At 39.5% G+C, this 18,683-nt stretch overlaps 2 protein-coding genes across 3 annotated transcripts in view; both read left to right on the top strand.

The window, feature by feature from the left end:
* ELMO3 (engulfment and cell motility 3) overlaps positions 1 to 8,003 on the top strand; it is a 35,203-nt gene extending 27,200 nt beyond the window's left edge. The window contains exons 19-21 of the mRNA XM_075282261.1: positions 6,586 to 6,668; positions 6,744 to 6,821; positions 7,685 to 8,003. Of these exons, the coding sequence (XP_075138362.1) occupies positions 6,586 to 6,668; positions 6,744 to 6,821; positions 7,685 to 7,897 (374 nt within the window). The 3' untranslated portion in view covers positions 7,898 to 8,003. The remainder of the gene's footprint in view (positions 1 to 6,585; positions 6,669 to 6,743; positions 6,822 to 7,684) is intronic.
* Positions 8,004 to 10,552: 2,549 nt separating this feature from the next.
* TMEM208 (transmembrane protein 208) lies at positions 10,553 to 18,144 on the top strand. Of its 2 annotated transcripts, XM_075280652.1 has the most exons (6): positions 10,553 to 10,663; positions 12,907 to 13,002; positions 14,543 to 14,602; positions 14,869 to 15,005; positions 15,586 to 15,670; positions 17,774 to 18,144. In XM_075280652.1, exons 1-6 carry the CDS (start codon positions 10,658 to 10,660, stop codon positions 17,915 to 17,917), a joined length of 528 nt encoding a protein of 175 aa, XP_075136753.1. In that variant the 5' UTR covers positions 10,553 to 10,657; the 3' UTR covers positions 17,918 to 18,144. The 2 variants fall into 2 exon arrangements, with proteins under 2 accessions (XP_075136753.1, XP_075136754.1); XM_075280653.1 differs by lacking the exon at positions 10,553 to 10,663 and having other exon boundaries at positions 12,938 to 13,002; positions 14,903 to 15,005.
* The last annotated feature ends 539 nt before the right edge of the window (positions 18,145 to 18,683 follow it).

Genomic DNA, 18,683 nt, shown 5'->3' on the forward strand with positions numbered 1-18,683 from the left:
TTGTTATAAATCAGTGTAGAGGTTTATTAATATCTTGAAGGAAAACACAGGAACAGGGAAAATGTCCAAATAACACAAATATCAGTCAATTGTCAATAGCTTACATCTTCAGAGAAGTTAAATCATCTGGATATCTTGTAGTTACAGCTTGGTTCATGCTTGTCATCTGGTTGGTGGACTTGGGCTGGTTACGACGTCCATGGATGTCCATCTGCCTGGACCACCCACCCTGGTGTTCCCAAAGACAGACCTCCTGGTCTTCCCCTGGTCTTCCCAAAGACAGACCCAGACATGTGTATTTCTTACTCATTTATATTCATGAGAGTGGGTGTTACCTTCCATCTTGTAGCTATGTAAGGAGATTTCTAAAATAGTGTACACTAACCGCACCCATGTTCCAAGAATATAAGTGTATGATGTCAGTAGAGTGTTAACCCCATGTCTGCTAGAGAATATTGTAAATATATAATATTTAACATTTCCCCCTTTTGAGAGTGAAATATCTGTTTGAACTCTCAAGATATACCATACGACAATATTCATACAATTAGATTATATCTTCTTTCTTCTTTGCTGAATACTGGAACTTAATTTTCATTAATTGTCCATATAACAATAATTTCATCAATTTGCGATACATTTTGACATTAGTAAATGTTATGTTATGTTATGGTAAACTGTGATCAAAGATGGAAACAATTTGATCCACTATCTAACCTACACCTGATGAAGGCTCTTCTTTCATCGTCTGGTCTTCTGGTCATCTCTTCTTCCATCATAATAGAAGACTTATTACCACAAATGTAGTTCTTGACTTAAAGTCCTTTATAGATTTCCTCCGTGTTGTGCAGATATTATAACATTGTCCATTAAAGTTCATATTATCAACAAAGTCCATATGTTATGTTTCACTTTACCAAAACATAGACTGTAGTGGAGTTTTTCCTTCTGTAATTCCCTTGACCACCTGTCACTGTACAATCATGTGACACTTCTGGAGCAATACTGCAAAAGCAAGGCAAGTGTGAATTCTGCCATCATCCCTGCTGCTTGTCAGTAAGGTTCAGTCCTGGAATCTCAGTCTCTTGGATACACAATATCTGTGTTCGGGTTTTATCATTCACAACCCTTTTGCTCATCAAACAACTTAAAGTCTTGAAATAGAGAGGATTCCACCAAACATTGATGAGGACGTCTTTATATCTGTCCAATCATCAGCTGATCAAAGGTTCCAACCTCCAGTAATAATTTTTAAACACAGTCCTTGGCATAAGCTTAAGCATATAGCATCATACCTTCAGATTTTGTCTTTTCCCGCACATCTTCTTCTTGTAACTGTCAAAGTCTTTTTATTAACATTTGATATCAAACTTTCTCATAATCTTGGACTTGATTGAAGAAAAGTTTTCTTTCCCTAATAACTAAGCCAAACTAGGCAATTAACTAAACTATAATATCACAGTGTACCATACCACTCATTTATATATCATACTTCTCTTTATATTGTATCAATATTTATATTTGACTTGTAAAATATTGATATTCAATACATTTATCAAACTATCAGATAATCAGATAATAGTACTTTGGATACAATAATCTATATAAACATCATATATCAACATATATCTTTATATCTATATGTATGAATATATATGTGTACTTTACTTGTGATGACAAATTGCAACATGACTTTGAAATATAATGTGATCTCATTATTAATTACCATTCTATAGACATTCACAATATTTATTCTTTAGTTAGAACTTTTCACCAATTATACTAAACATATGTTCCTATATGAATGTGTTATCATACTTAATCATACATTTTCCTAAAGTTTAGTCACTTTATTTACCTTTTTTAATAAGAAATAATTTTATTTTGAACATTACTTTATTAAATATCATTTTTTTTCTTTATCTGAGACACAATATTAACCCTTTATTCATAAAACGTATGTGCCTAAAGTTTCCTCTTAACACCTCGTCTCTTCACAGACTCCTGTGACCTTTTTCACCTTTCAGATACCTCCAATACCAAGAATAGAGACAAGACTTGTGTTAACATACTCTTGACTCTGTCTTACACTTAACTGTATATATTCTTGTGTACTGGCTGTATGTGAACACCATATATATGAAATAAGTATATAAAACATAAACATTTCAAAATATGTCACATCTTATAATCAGAAGTTTAAAGAATAAACCAGAGACTATCTCTCTTGATATCCCATATCCTTTGATGATATTATACTTCTCCTTTCATGAAGATGATTAGCTTATCTTATTTGCATATAAGACACTTATGTTTTCCCAATGTTTGTTTTCCCAATGTTTGTTTTCCCAATGTTTGTAGATGTTGATGTGTGTAAGTGTATGCAAGTGTGTGTGTACATGTAAGAATACATAATCAATAATAATACAATAAAACAATAATACAATACTGGCTATAGCTAACTAGATTTTCCCACCATAACTAATATATTTATTATCCCATGATCCAATTACCCCAATAAACCTTTATTATTTGTCAGGTTTGAACAAATATATTGAAGATTATCTGTATCTTCTCAAAAGCTACTTTTTCCTACAGAATGTTCACCTAAAATAACCTTGCTTTGTAGTGCAGCTGTCACCTTTTCTCTCAGCTCATGTGACTTAAACACTTGGTTTTCCTGTAGGTATAAACATATGAGGTTCCTTTCAATGGATTTCACATATATTTGCTAATTTCCCAATTTAATATAGAGGATCATATAAGATAAAAAATAGAAAGAAATAGAAAAAGAAAATAGAAATAGAAAATAGAAAGAAATAGAAAATAGAAAGAAATAGAAAATAGAAAGAAAATAGACGTCTCTTTGTTGGATATATTTTCCTTTTTTCCTTGTTGGATGCATCCTGATTTTCTTAGGCCTATTTGTGATGTCACAGATCTGTTGTATACACCAGTCGACTCGACACATAACACTTAACACTTATACTGACCAGCCCATCAGGGTCACAGGTCACAATGTGTTGCTGTCAATCAACTGACCACATGAACGGACATTGAGTCACAGTAAGAGCTCCATGCCTAGTTGCATGCCTTTAAACAAAATGGATTATAACTTGAAAATCTTAAAAACATGGACTTTACATGAAACTATTGAAAAACATGCTTGAGGTAAGTTAGAACTTCTATCACTTTATCATGCATTGTTATTAGTCACACCACGATAATTTGTTTACTCATTAATAGTTAGACACTCCATGCATTCTTTTGGCTATAAGGAAAGAATGATGAATGAATGGACATCACTGATTGAACTTCTGCATTTTTCCATATATCTATATCTGAAGAGAAAAATAGATAAACTTTAGCAAAAACCAAATTAATACAATATTGATTTTAACCAATGGAAAAGTTTAATAACTTTATGGACTCCTAATACTATTTGATCATATTCATATATTGTACATATATTCATATACATGTCATATATTCATATATTGTATATAACATGCTCCTTCTCTCTCTGCATCTAGAGAGTGGACTATGACGAAAATCTGTCACCACACATGAGACTCTCCTCCTGTGTGTATATATATATATACTGTATATAATAATATGATCCATAGTATTATTCACTATAGCATAATTAGGATTATTTATAAACATCATCACATAATCATGTGGATTATACCTGATCATTGGACTTCTCCTCATATAAAAGGGATTTCTCTTTATATAGCCAAATAGTACGTAAGTAAAACTCAGTAGACAGTCATTCCTTCAGAGATACTTTTAAATTCGACCCCTGACCTCCTTTCAGATATATATTTTTAAGTTAAACCCATGAACTTCCTGTCAAAACGTCCATCCATAATAGCCTCGCCAGGTCATGAGAGAATGCCAAGCTTGCCCTTTTCCTAAGAATATAAGACAGGTCAGATGCCATTGGGTTACTGAAAAGATCTGACATTTTGGAGACAACTGGTACATTCCCAGATACAATCTTTTGACTATCAATAGATTTGGTTGGCTGCAATTCTTTAATTTCAGTTAATACTGGAATTTCAATTTGTGGACTTTCCTGCATGGCATATGGTTTATATGCAACATGTAATTTCCTACGTTTCTCATAGATTTTGTCACTTTGCCTCCTATAAATAGGGGACACTTTAACATGATTTGACAGATGTCTCTTAATAGGCTTTGCTTTTTGCTTTGGACATACTCGATTTACATTTGACATATGTTTCTGATGTCTTCTGGCCATGTCCAATAAACTAGCAGCTTCAAATAAAGTCTTCTTATCTGACGCACTGGCAAGGGTGACTGCATCCAAGAATTTGAACTTTTTAACAAAACTTTTCACCATAGATGAAGAGTTCACCTTTTGAATGACAGTTTTGTATGTTCTCTCAAATTTAGACATGAATGCATATGTACATTCTTTTCTGCCAATCTTTATCTCATTCAGTATATCAGGTGTTGGCACGCTGTCACCTCTAGTGCACCAGATTAATTTCTTTAATCTCTCCACATCACTGTCTTTTAACCATTCATCTGACTCATTATCATAAGACATTTTTGCAGACAAACGTTCTGTAAAATCAATAGGAAGCCATAATTTAAACAGTTTATTTCTCTGTTCAATATTTAGATCAAATTTCTCTGCATGGCTTTCAAAAATTTCTGAGTTTCTACACACATGGATCTTTACATCATATGTGGGAATGGCTTTACTCAGATTGATCAAATATTCCTGAGATTTTAATTTCAGTTTAGTTTCTTGTATCATTTGTTCCTCACCATCTATGGCCATTACTGCCACATGGTGCTCTTTATCAACATATTGAGATTTCTCATTATCTGTCTGAACAGATTTATGCATACTATTACTTAATTTCTTTTCTGTTACCATGTCATTAAAAATCTTTACCAAAGAAGCTATATTCCTAAATACCTGCTTCTCTTTTGTAGAACAAATTCTATTTTCAATCTTAGAATTTGACTGCTCACATTGTGTATACAAATCTTGCCATATACTCGCTAAATTGTCACTAGACACAATTTTAAACTCAACGTTACACTTTTTAGACAATGACTCTAATTTTTCCATACTTTAAAAGTAAAATCTTTACTCACCACTGTAGAAAGCTTCACCTTCAGCTTATCCTTGGAACAGTTGGTCCCTGTCATCAGAACGTCTCAGTACGTCTGGCACTTGTGGTCCTTCTGTGTTTCCTCACAGGCTTTCCTCACACAGGCTTCCGTATCATATAACACGTACAACAGTCATCTGTATCTCACCAATATAAGTTCTTTTTCGAAGTCTTCCTGAATCTTGCAATTCATACAACTTGCAAAATACTCCTCTCTTCCCCCTTAATTGCAAGTGAACGGAACAAGAAAAACAGGAAAAAACCAACCGTGCTGGGCTCGCCACTGTTAAATATCTTGTATTTGCCGGTGAGACTTGTGTCCACTGTTAAATATCCGGACCTGGCCTTGTCCACGATAGGAAGAAGTCAGCTTGTTATAAATCAGTGTAGAGGTTTATTAATATCTTGAAGGAAAACACAGGAACAGGGAAAATGTCCAAATAACACAAATATCAGTCAATTGTCAATAGCTTACATCTTCAGAGAAGTTAAATCATCTGGATATCTTGTAGTTACAGCTTGGTTCATGCTTGTCATCTGGTTGGTGGACTTGGGCTGGTTACGACGTCCATGGATGTCCATCTGCCTGGACCACCCACCCTGGTGTTCCCAAAGACAGACCTCCTGGTCTTCCCCTGGTCTTCCCAAAGACAGACCCAGACATGTGTATTTCTTACTCATTTATATTCATGAGAGTGGGTGTTACCTTCCATCTTGTAGCTATGTAAGGAGATTTCTAAAATAGTGTACACTAACCGCACCCATGTTCCAAGAATATAAGTGTATGATGTCAGTAGAGTGTTAACCCCATGTCTGCTAGAGAATATTGTAAATATATAATATTTAACAATATAATACAGCCTTAACTTCAGGCTCGTCTGAACGACTAACTAGACAGTAGGATAATCCAATTATACATGTGGCTTACTTCCAGCCATAAGAACAAAACAGGAGCAATATTGTCTCACCGGGCTCAGGGTTACAGGACAGAACCACACGTCTCCTTTCACCTCATGGAACTGCACTGCAATGCAAGAGCTGCAGCCTTTTCTGGCCCAGTAATGAGCCCTGGATCTACACCTGGGCTGAGGCCTACTCCAGATCCGCCCTGGACCACACATATGTCAGAAACCTGGGGCTGATATATCTGGACTTCAGCACTCTGTCTGTCATCTTCTCACAGATGTCACATGTGGCATCCAGGAAGGTGGGAGAGATGTCTGGTGATATGACCTGTGACATGTATGGAGCTAAGATCAGGTGTCTGGTGATGCCACATGTGGTATTTTAGAGATAGGCAAAGGCAGCCGGTGATTTTGCATGTGGCATATTGGACAGGCTGGATGAGACCTTTGTATACGTTTTTTTTTATACAGCAGTGTTTTCTAATACTTTGAAAATGTGACATTTTTTCATCTTTCTATTTCAGTTTCAGTTGCTGATATAAAATATGTATTAACGGGTAAGGATTGTCCACATATGAAAGAAAAGAGTTCTGGGAAGCAGAATAAGGTGAGGTTTAAGAGTCCGTAGTAATGCTACTTTCATGAGGTGTATGTTAGGCTAAAATACTGAATCTTCTTGTAGGATCTCATCGATCAAGCATTCTCAATCTGCTATGATGTGGACAGCTGCCTGAATTTCATTGCTCCTTCTCCTACTGACGTAAGAATGAAGATTTTAATGAATGTAACAAATCTAGTTTTTTCAACCTACGAGAGAGTACTAGAAGTGAAAGTCAAAAATCGAAATAATAGTATTGAAGCCTGATATGGCCAGAAAACATGGGATATCTGAGAAAACAAATCATCTGTGAACAGAAATGTCAGCTTCTGAGCTAAAAAGGCCTCATAGACTTCTTTCTGCTGCGCAGTGAATACTGCTATCCTATCTGCAGGCTCCTCGTGGATGCAGTAGTTCATTGTCCTGTTCATCTTATGGCATTCTAGCTGTTATATAATACTATTTCTAATCTTATGGGTTAATAGTCATATCACAAAAACATCATGGCTTGTGTAGAGTGCTGCATTGAAGCTTCTGCAGCTAAGGCCTGGGATATGTCTTTGTACAGGAGGGAATTCTGTTTGACAGAGATGGCTGATGTTTGTATAGTAGGGTCAGTGGCGTAACTAGGAATAATGGGGCCCCAAGGTGAGCATTTGACATGGCTCCCCCCTTCCCCAGCGGCTGTGAGCGGGAGCCAGGATCGTAAGTAAATATGGCCCGTTACCAGCTGGAGTTACGCCAGCAAGTAACAGCCTATTAAAAAAAATAAATCTGCAGTGGAAGGGTCTGCCGCCGGGTTCTCCTCAGTAGTGTTATGTAATGAATACTAAAGAGAAAAAAGATACAGTGGCAACTAGGGTAACATAAGAACCGCAAACTAAATACCACACACACACACAAAAAATTGTGAGAAAAGTTCCTGTGCCATTGGCCAGGGTGTACTAGAGATTTTAGCTGTGGTTTTTGGGGATGTCACCCCTGTATATAATTTGCTAATTGTCTTTCCTCTCCTTTATCTGCAGTTTTGTTTGTGGCTTGATGGGCTGAATGCACTGATGGGTCGGGAAATGCCCAGCGAAAGGACACGCACCGACCTGGATCTCCTGCTGAACACTGAACTAAAGCTACGGTTATTAGACTTGGAGAATATTCCAATCCCAGACCAACCTCCACCTGTTCCCCCACGTCCAAAGAACTATGACTACTGTTATCAATTTACTTCTACCGAGGCCTGAAGTGCTACTCTGTGACCCAATGACCAAGTGGAGAATGTGACTAGTTAATAGCAGAGGACCATGTTGCAGTAATGGTATCCACAGGTGATAATAAATATCTGGAGAGTATCCGATCTGCTTTGTGGCCTCTTCTACAATGTGGAACCTTAGAACCTAGAACATGTCTACAGTGGAATCCAATAAATTTGGTTGGTCATATGATATATGGGGGTACACAATGTAATATAATTTTAGGATGGTAATATAATGAATGGCATTCAAAGTTTATATATTGTAGCTGGACTCATGACATATGGTGGGTGGAAGTGATAGATAAGGATGATATATATTTGGAAAGGTCAAAGGATGTATGGGAGAAATACATATATACATTGATCAGCCATACGATTAAAACTGTTAACAGTTGAAGTGAATGAATTCAAAATAGCAGGTCTTGTGAGGTATCCCTGGTACGTATCTACTACAAATAATCTAAAGAAAGACAACCAAGGTACTGGGCATTCAAGACCCAGCGATGCACATAGAGAGCGAAGGCTATCCCATCTAATTTGATCCTACAGAGGAGCTACTGAATCCCTTTTGGGTAAGTTCACACAGGTTTTTTTGGTCAGGATTTTGAGGCTGTATCCGCCTCAAAATCCTGACCAAAAAGACGGCTTCCATTGAAATCAATGAGAGCCGGTCAGTTCTTTTTTCCGGGAGCCAGAACAAAGAAGTGACATGCGACAAGCGACAAAAAAAGAAGCGACATGCTCATTCTTTCAGGCGGATTTGCCTCACGACATCTGCCTGAAGTGCCCAGGCCGCTTTATAAAAATAAAACTTCAACCCTGACAAACCATTTAAAGGATGCAATGATAACATCTTGATGTCAGATACCACAGGACTCCTTCAGAGGTCTTGCGGAGTTCATGGCTTGACATGGCAGAGATGTTTAGGTGGCACCAGAGGAACCAATTTTAGCAGGTGGTATTAAAGGGGTTGTCCAGGAATCAAGCGAATCAGTGTATTTTAAATGAGCTTTAGCCTGGAGTGTCTGTGTTTGTGTGTGTGTGTATATATATATATATATATATATATTTATATATATACATACTAGCCTGTGCCCACAACTTCGTCTGCGGGTTGTTGTAGTGAATGATCCGCCTATATTCAGCAAATTGCTGCTGTTGATGGTTTGCCTGCTCCGGCGTTTTGGCAGCTCTTAAGCTGTCCTGCTGCTGAACTTGTTCCTTGCACCGTGCCTGTGATTGTTCCGGCATCTCAGCAGCTCACTGGGACAACATATAATGAGTGTGTTGTTGGTGTTCATGATCCACCTGCTCCGGCATTTCGACAGCTGTCAAGCTGGCCTGTCGCTGAATGCGTTCCTTGCGCTGTGCCCAGGATTATTCCAGCATTTCAGCAGCTCACTGGGACACCATATAATGAGCGTGTTGTTGGCGTTGATGATCCACCTGCTCCGGCGTTTTGGCAGCTCTCAAGCTGGCCTGTCGCTGAAATCGTTCCTCACGTTGTGCCCGTAATTATTCTGGCTTCTCAGCAGCTTGCTGGGAAGCTATATAATGAATGTGTTGTTGGCGTTGATGATCCGCCTGCGACGGCGTTTCGGCAACTTTCAAGCTGGCCTGCCACTGAACACGTTCCTCACGCTGTGCCCGTGATTGTTGCGGCATCTCAGTCTGCTCCGGCATTTCGACAGCTCTCAAGTTGGCCTGGCATTGAAGTTGTTCTTGGCACCGTGCCTGTAATTGTTCCGGCATCTGAGCAACTCACTGGGACGCCATATAATGAGTGTGTTGTTGGTGTCGAAGATCCCCCTCAGCTCCACTTGAGGAGAATTCTGTTGACTTCTGCCTACCTTCATAGCTGTCGTTATTTGCAACAAATTAGATTTTCTTTTTCCCGGCATTTTTAAAATTAGCAAACTGCCAATTTGGATTAAAGGTGTTTGCCCGTGTCAGTTTGCCTGCACTGGCTGGAGCAGATAATATGCAAATGAGTGTACACAAACCACTGAGGGTTAGCGTGTGTTTACACAGAGAGATAACAGACCTGGGACCTGAGATAAGGCTGCTGCATGAGCAGTGTAATATAGTATGTGAACAAATTCATAACAGTCGTGAAGCCATGTCATTTACCGGGATAAAAAGTAGCCTATGTGTTAATCGAGGTTACAATCTATGTGCCGAATTTCATTCAAATCTGTTCAGCCGTTTTTTGCGTGATTGACTAACAAACATTCAAACTCACAAACTTTCACATTTATAATATTAGTAGGATAGGATGATATATTATACATACACCGGGCAAGCAAAACAATGGCCATGAAGAGATACTGATATAAATGTATTATAGTATGGAGATTAAAACATGATCTATAGGGACACAGATGTATATGTTGATGAATCTGATATATGAAAGTAGGTAAAACGTTCTATATTATAGATATACTGTATATGCATGGTGTATTAGGATGCACTCGATGATGAATAGGGATACAGATATAGAGCCTATGATCTATAGGGGTGTGTACCCAGAGAGGATCACGTGACACATCGGGAAGGGCTGTCTGATAGTGTCAGTTGACAGTTGGCCAGTAGGTGGCGAGCTCTCCGAGCATTATGACAGTTAGGAGGAGCCAAACTCCAGTCAGGGCGGAAGTCTTTTCCTCGCATATGTCCATAGCAGCTACATTTGGACACGTCATTTTGTGCCGCCGGATGTGTGGCTTTGCTGAGGTGGAGATGTGTTGCAGCCATGGCGGTGAGAAATGAAGCTCTGAGACCAGAGGGGTTAATTATATAGCGGGAAATATTCGTAAACGACAGGCTATCGGCCTCCATTTTGAATGTGGGCAATATACTAACTGACTAATGACTTGTCCTTATCCAAACCCGACCAGTACTAGTGTAGAGCCTGCCCCATCGACTAGTATTCTGCCCCTTACCCACCCCTGCTGATCAATAACCTGCTCCTAAGCAACTTCCCCCAACAACTAGTAACCTACTAACCAGTACGCAGTCCCAGAATACCCATACAGACCAGTAAGCAGCCCCAGAATCCCCATACACCGTAATAAGCAGCCCCAGAATCTCCCTACAGACCAGGAGGCAGCCCCAGAATCCCCATACACCGTAATAAGCAGCCCCAGAATCCCCATACACCGTAATAAGCAGCCCCAGAATCCCCATACACCGTAATAAGCAGCCCCAGAATCCCCATACACCGTAATAAGCAGCCCCAGAATCCCCATACACCGTAATAAGCAGCCCCAGAATCCCCATACACCGTAATAAGCAGCCCCAGAATCCCCATACACCGTAATAAGCAGCCCCAGAATCTCCCTACAGACCAGGAGGCAGCCCCAGAATGCCCATACACCGTAATAAGCAGCCCCAGAATCCCCCTACAAACCAGGAGGCAGCCCCAGAATGCCCATACAGAATAATAAGCAGCCCCAGATTGCCCATACACAGTAATAAGCAGCCCCAGATTGCCCATACAGACCAGGAGGCAGCCCCAGAATGCCCATACAGAATAATAAGCAGCCCCAGAATCTCCCTGCAGACTAGTAACTAGCCCCATAATCCCCCTACAGACTAGTAAACAGCCCAGGAATCCCTTTGATGACCTCTGCAGTCCCCAAATCTTCCTGCTGCCCTGTAAGCTCTCCCAGAGTTCCCTATATGTTCCCCTATAGTATAAGAATTATTTGATACCTGAATTTTGAGGCTGTTGGTTGGTCTGTTTCAGTGCAAAGCAGTAAGAAGCCCTAAAATCCCCCTGCTGACCAGTAAGCAGCCCTCATGAGATCCCTTCTCAGTCCCAATTAACCAGGCTCACCCTCCGCATCCATTTAACTTACCTTGCATCTCCTCCCAATCCTGCCCCCACAGATCACTATGTTCCCCTATACTATGAGTCTAGGCTGATGCTACTGTTATTTAATATCTATTGATTTCGTCCATCACAGCATAAGCGCAATGGACATTAACTGACACATGCAGATGGAGCCCCCTCTGCTGGGTGTCAGTTTGCATTCACCCCACTGTTAAAAAAAAAAAACATGACGGGAGGTTTTCTGCAGGCTGGACTTTTTCTTGTGTTACATAAGTAAGCAAACCTTACAGAAAACAGCGTGTCATATTGTTTCCTTTACAGTTAATGGGAAACACACAGACAGAGGGATCTCCCAACTATGTCTGTTATACTGCTACATCATATGATGGATGGCAACAAAGGATGTTACTAGATGCAAACCTGAATTTTGGGGCTGTGACATAGTGACTGGTTGTATACATGTTGAGATACTTAAGCTAATATATTGCTATTTTCTTTTTCTTTTTTCTTTTTTTTTTTTCTTTAACTTTGATTTTTATTAATTTTTTTTCAAAAAAGAGAACAAATAACCATATACTAGAATCAACCACTAGAACAACAAAAAACAGTTGAAACAGGCAATAATGCAATTAAACCACTGCTACTGTAGGGCAAAAGGTCAAAAATAATTGACAAACAACGGAGAGAGACAGGGAGACACAGGACTAGAAACAGGAGGAAAGGGGGGAGGGATGGGAGGGATCAGAGACCACGTATAGAACAGTACGCGTCCCATGGTGCCCAGATGGTCCGAAATTTCTCCACTGTATTATTCAGAGTGGCAGTAAGAAACTCCAGGCACTTAACATCTTTGATATGAGCAAGCAGAAAGGGGGCCGAGGGGGGTTGGGTATTTTTCCATTGATGAGCTATAAGGAACTTAGCCGCAGTACAAATATATAAAAACAGCAAGGAAGGGTGTTTACACAGGGGCTTGGGAGGTAAGTTAAGGAGATAAACCAAGGGACAGCGTGAGGGAAGATTGCATCCAAAAATATGAAAAAGAGTGCTATTTTCTTTCTTATCAATTGGAGGAGAACCCCCATCATAGATAGAAAGATGCTTCTTGTAAGTGAAGACACCAAGCACCTTCCTGATGTAACTGACTGATCATTATTTGTATTTAGCCTAAAGGAAAAGTTGCCACAAAGGGAAAGAAGCAGATTTATGAGGAGAACAAGGAGACACTGAGTTTCTACCTGCGGATCATTCTCGGGGCCACAGTGAGTGTTACACAACTTATATATGACTGTAGTAGATGTTCGAGAGTACCATGTGTCTATTCTTCAGTTGCACAGCCAGCTTGCACACTGTTGTCTTTCTGGCTATGAGTGGATATTGTACTGCCAAATGTGTATATACATTGTAATTTTTTCCAACCACGATGTTGGTTAAAGGGGTTTTCCAGGACTTGTATAGTTGCGACCCATTCTTAGGGTAGGTCATCAGTATGTGATTGGTAGGGGTCTGACGCCCATGACCCCTGCTGAACAGCTGTTTGAAAAGGCTGTTTCATTTGTGAGTACTGTGGCCTCTTCTCTCTGATGGTGATGCGTCACATAGTACAGTAGTAGAACATTCATGTGAGGGGCTGAGCTGCTATGTCATGCACAGTCCCTACAATTTGTATAGTGATGTGTATTCAGTAAAGTGGCTGCATCACTCAACTGAATGCTGCATTCTCTTCAACCAGCTGATCAGTAAAAGTGCCTGGGGTCACTCCATTGATCACATATTAAAGAGGACCTTTCATCACTTGGGGCACATGCGGTTTTATATACCGCTAGACAGCGCACTGTTGGGTTTCATGATCTATTGGTGCCGGTAAGGTGAGGAACTCCCTTCCACACAGCAGCGCCTACAGTGCTGTACTGAGAGAGCGGTGAGGAACGCCTCCTTATAGTGCTCGTCCATAGACGAGCTATAGGCGCTGCTGTGAGGAATGGCATTCCTGACTGACTGTTAGGAATGCCCTTTTTACAGTGAAGAGCCACGGTACTGGCACCGATAGCTCTACGCCTGGGGTACAGATCGTGAAAGCCAACTGTACTCTGAATTCAGAGCACTGTCTGCTTTCTAGCGGTACATAAAACCGCATGTGCACCAAGTGATAAAAGGGCCTCTTTAAAGAGCACCTTTCGTGTCCTCATGAAATTGAAGTTTAATATGCCACTACAAAAATGTCAGTGTGCTGAGTTCAGTGCACTGTCGGCTTTCCTGGTATGTGTCCTGGTGGTGGAGATATCAGTGCTGTTAGTTCCTCGTAGCTCAGCGTCATCGCTGGGCTGTAAGAAAATACTAAGCTATGAGGAATGCCCTTCTGAAACTGGAGATATCAGTGCCGAAACTAACGGCACTGATGTCTACACCACTAAGGCACATACTGGGAACGCTGACAGTGCGCTGAATACGGCGCACAGTCGGTTTTCCGAGTGGTATATTAAACCGCACTTTCATGAGGACACAAGACCTCTTTTTATAGTGATTTATCCTAAGGATAGGTCATCAAAGTCCTTACGTGGGATTTGACAAAATATAAATGTTAAATGGACTAAGTGTCAGTTTGTGTCCACTGAGACCCCTGACTATTCTAGAAAAGGGTTTTGGTATCAGCTAACAGTACCTTTAGATACTCGGTGACTTTCTGCTGATGTGAATGGAAGTTATGGAGATGACAGTGTGCTTGGCACTTAAAGCAACATCTAAGATTAAGGTTTTTGCACAACTTGACATTGTCATTTCTGTCCCTCCTTGTTGCATCAGGTGCTATATGGAGCCGTCACTCTTGGGATCTTCTACCATTCTTCTACATTCTGGAGCTGGGTAAGGTCACCCTTCATTTCTCTCACTTCTGGTTACTGGATTTCTGGTGACTTTTACAACTCGTATGGTTGAAATTTCATGAGTTGGAAAAACCCCTTTATTATTCTTCTCGTCCCTTTTTTTTGGAGATTGAACAAAACATGAAACTGTGTAATAACAGATATGGGGTTTTCATGGCTGCGGTCTTGGGGGTTCTTGCTGTAGCACGGGGTATACAACACTGTGCATTCTTTCTGTGGCAGTTGTGTAATCTTCTTTTTCCACAGGCCACCCTGATTTTCAGCTGTGTCATTTATGCAGTAGCGTATCGCTCCATGCGAGGAATGGCTCAAGCAACCTTTTCTGAAGATGGAAGCCTAGTAGACGGTGGAATTGACCTAAACATGGAGCAAGGAATGGCAGAGTAAGTATGAGTCCCTGTGTATGCCTCTGTCTTAGTTAAAGCCAATGACCCATGCTTGGACTTCTTTACTATTTTATTTTCATTGAAGATTTTTTTAAAACCACTTTGAAGTCAAAATAACCAGCAATGATGGCAAGTATCTAGAGAAGAAATCTTGTACATACACAGGGCCATATCATAAATGTATGTTTTAGAACTTTGCAGAATCCCTTTATTAGTACCCATACATAGTATTCACTGAACTTCTATTTTGTGTAAATGTGAACACTTTTTTTTTTTTTTTGAGGAGCAGTTTTTTTTTTGTTTTTTTTGTTTCTTTTTTTATAGTTTGCCTCATGCAGCAGTAGAGAGACTAGGTTCACCCCTGGGGAGAGGGATGGGTTTAGTGGTGAATCATACCATGCTTCCCACACCTTTGCAAACTTCTGAGGGCGTTACCCATATATTTATATAGATTATTATTCCCCTTGTCATTCAAGTAATATGTGTATTATCTCTGCTGGGGTCTCAGATCTGTTCAAGCTGTAATGTTTCTGTGTAATAGATAATATATACATATATTTTTTATTATTATTAACAGGCACCTGAAGGATGTTGTGTTGCTGACAGCCATTGTCCAAGTTCTCAGCTGCTTTTCTCTCTATATCTGGTATTTCTGGCTGCTGGTAAGTTCTCAGTTTTTGCGCTTACTCTTATTAACTTGTAGTACCCCTAATAACACTGATGTTTAATTGACACTACAGAAATATTAAGTTGTGCACTACACAAATCGCTTCCTAGATTAGGCCCTTTCACCAGGAAAATGTAAAATATGCCACTAAAGTAACAATCCCATATAGGGTGCTGAACATTGCTGGTAAGCACAGGTACCAAGTTTCTGGGTATATCAACCAAATTATAAAGTTAACAGACCAATAACCTCTTGCTGTTCCTGTACACGAACATTGTGAGCCAGGAGTCATCTGAAAAAAAAAATAAAAATCCTAGCATTCTGAAATCTTATTGATCACAAGCGAGCAGGAATGGCTACATCTGAATCTGTACAACATGGCAATTAGCAGTAAGCGATCAACACTAACTGTGGTCAAGTATACCACAATACCTATATACAGGTGTAAATAGGATAAATACAGTTTAACAGACCCATATGTAGACACATATTATAGGATCGTCATTGATTTATATATTAAAAATGTGTGTGCGTATGGATATATTAGAAAAAGTAGAATACCTCTTTAACAGATTCTTTAAAGGGGTATTCCAGTTAGGAACCCCCAACAATCATAAGAAGTGATGCACTTGTAAACCCTATTAAATAGAGTGACTTGTACACATATTTGATCATCTCTGGCAGTCCCATAGAGAATGGATGAAGTAGCAGTAAGCATGGAATGAATGATATAACAGTAGAATGAGACCGTTATGGTAACCAATGTAGGTCCCAGTAGTTGGATCCCCACTGATCTGCAAGTTAACCCCTATCATGTGTATATGATAAAGGGTATTCCCATCTCAAGGATCTTATCTATACTGGTAGCTTATCTAAATAGAAGACATGTCCTAAATATATTGCTTTAGAAATGCTGCTTTGTTTTCCTGCTATGTAAACTTCTACCCCCCATTGTTACACATCGTTTCCATAACCACAGACCTAAGAGATAGGACAAGTGACAACACTCACTGCTCTGCTGGCAAGACATTCAGTTCAGCTAATTGCAGTTTGCAAAATAATTTTTGGGAGAATTGTACAATTCTACAAGGAGGTATTAGTACTCTGTTGCGCTGTCTCTAGCCTCGATACAAGATAAAATGCAGTTGAATATGGTGAGATACAGGTTCCGTATGATGTCCTGCAGCACATATGCCCACATATTGTGCAGCGTCAAAGACGACGCTCTTCCAAAGATCCAACGGTGCCTCTCCACCACGTCATCAGCCGCCGAGTCTCTAGTCAGGATCCAAATCCCACACAAGCTCAGTCGGCTCTGCCATGTTGCATTGGGCTGACTGCGCATGTCCATTTGGCCATTTTCCTGTGGCCTCTTACACAAGCGTATTCCGCATGCTGTAAGTTGCAACAATGCAGTTTTTCTTCACTTCCACCCATATAGTGTGCTAATATAGCAAATTTTGAGCAGATGAGGAAACTATTTCCTGCAAGGGGACATCTGGAATCTATTACTACAGTATAATATATATATTGTGTACTATTACATATATATATATATATATATATATATATATATATATATATATATATATATTTACATTAGCTCAGTACAATACCAAAGTGATTTTTTTTTTTACACTATATGCACTGGACAGATTTTTTGCATAAGACTTCAAAGTTGTTTTTTGCCAATCCCACAAAAGTGACATACATTAGAATGGTCCAATAATTTTCATTATAATATAATCTGCCCAGTAACACAGTGATGACAGCTTCATATACTTGGGGGAGATGCTTAAAACCATTATAATAAACACTATATGCTTATGGTATCATCATGATAATGCTGACCTAAAGTAAATGGGAATGTCATTTTTACTGCACTGTACATTTGTATAAACAAAATCCATAAGATTTTTTTTTCTAGCTTCCCAGTGGTGCCAATATAAAGTGCAATCTGTCCTGGAAAAAAAAAAAAGTACTCGTATGAGGCAGGGACATAAAAATAAAAATGAAAAATGGCTGTGGAGGGAAGAGGTTTGACATTACATGGGGGAAGGAGTTGTCATTTATAATTTTTTCCCCTCTTATTCTGCAGGCTCCAGGCCGTGCTCTTTATTTACTCTGGGTGAATGTTCTTGGCCCCTGGTTCTCAACAGATTCAACTGCACCAGCTGCTCCACAAGAACAGAATGACAAGCGACAACGACGACAGGAAAGGCGGCAAATGAAACGCTTTTGAGCATTACATGGGAACTCAGCTGTGCAGGCTGGGCAAGTGTTGAGAAAAAGACAATGTCAAATTCCGCCCTTCGTGTTTGAGCTGAGATGGAGGCTTTTCTATGCAAGACTTCCAGTGGTTATTGGACAAAGCATGGTCACACAAGTCCTGAAAACACCAGTTTTTGTATTCTCTTTACCATGGCGATACTATCCAATAAAGTGTTTTACCACACAGAGAGACAATTACTTACAGAAATCATCTCTGATCTGTTCACAGCTTTAGCCTGCCACTATGTAGAAGAAAGGTTAGCATTACCTGGAGTGCACTAGTACAAGAGGTCGCTTCTGGCACTTATACATAATGAATATGTTATGGGATACAGTGCTGAAATATAAATGTGCAATCCTCTTGGCCACCAGCCAGAAAGGATGACCACTCAATAGGTGCAGTACCACGAGGGCATCAAATAACTTTATGGAATGATAGATCTACAGAGTGCTTAATCGAAACATAGAAGATTGACAGTAGAAAAAAACTGCCTTTATATTGTAGGATAGATGTGTATTTATCCCAGGCATGCTTCAATTCACTTACTGTAGATTTCCCAACCTATCCTCTGACGTTGCTTCTGATCTTCTCCAAAGCTAATTTCAGATCTAATTTCAGATTAACCCCTGGTTCTTGTTTAGGTCTACTAACCACTTCAGGACTGTGCCAGTGTTCCTGGTTCAGGACCCAAAAAAAAAATATATATATATATATATATATATATATATATATATAT

Source organism: Leptodactylus fuscus, chromosome 7 (genome assembly GCF_031893055.1).
Source record: "Leptodactylus fuscus isolate aLepFus1 chromosome 7, aLepFus1.hap2, whole genome shotgun sequence".
Classification (NCBI taxonomy): domain Eukaryota; kingdom Metazoa; phylum Chordata; class Amphibia; order Anura; family Leptodactylidae; genus Leptodactylus; species Leptodactylus fuscus.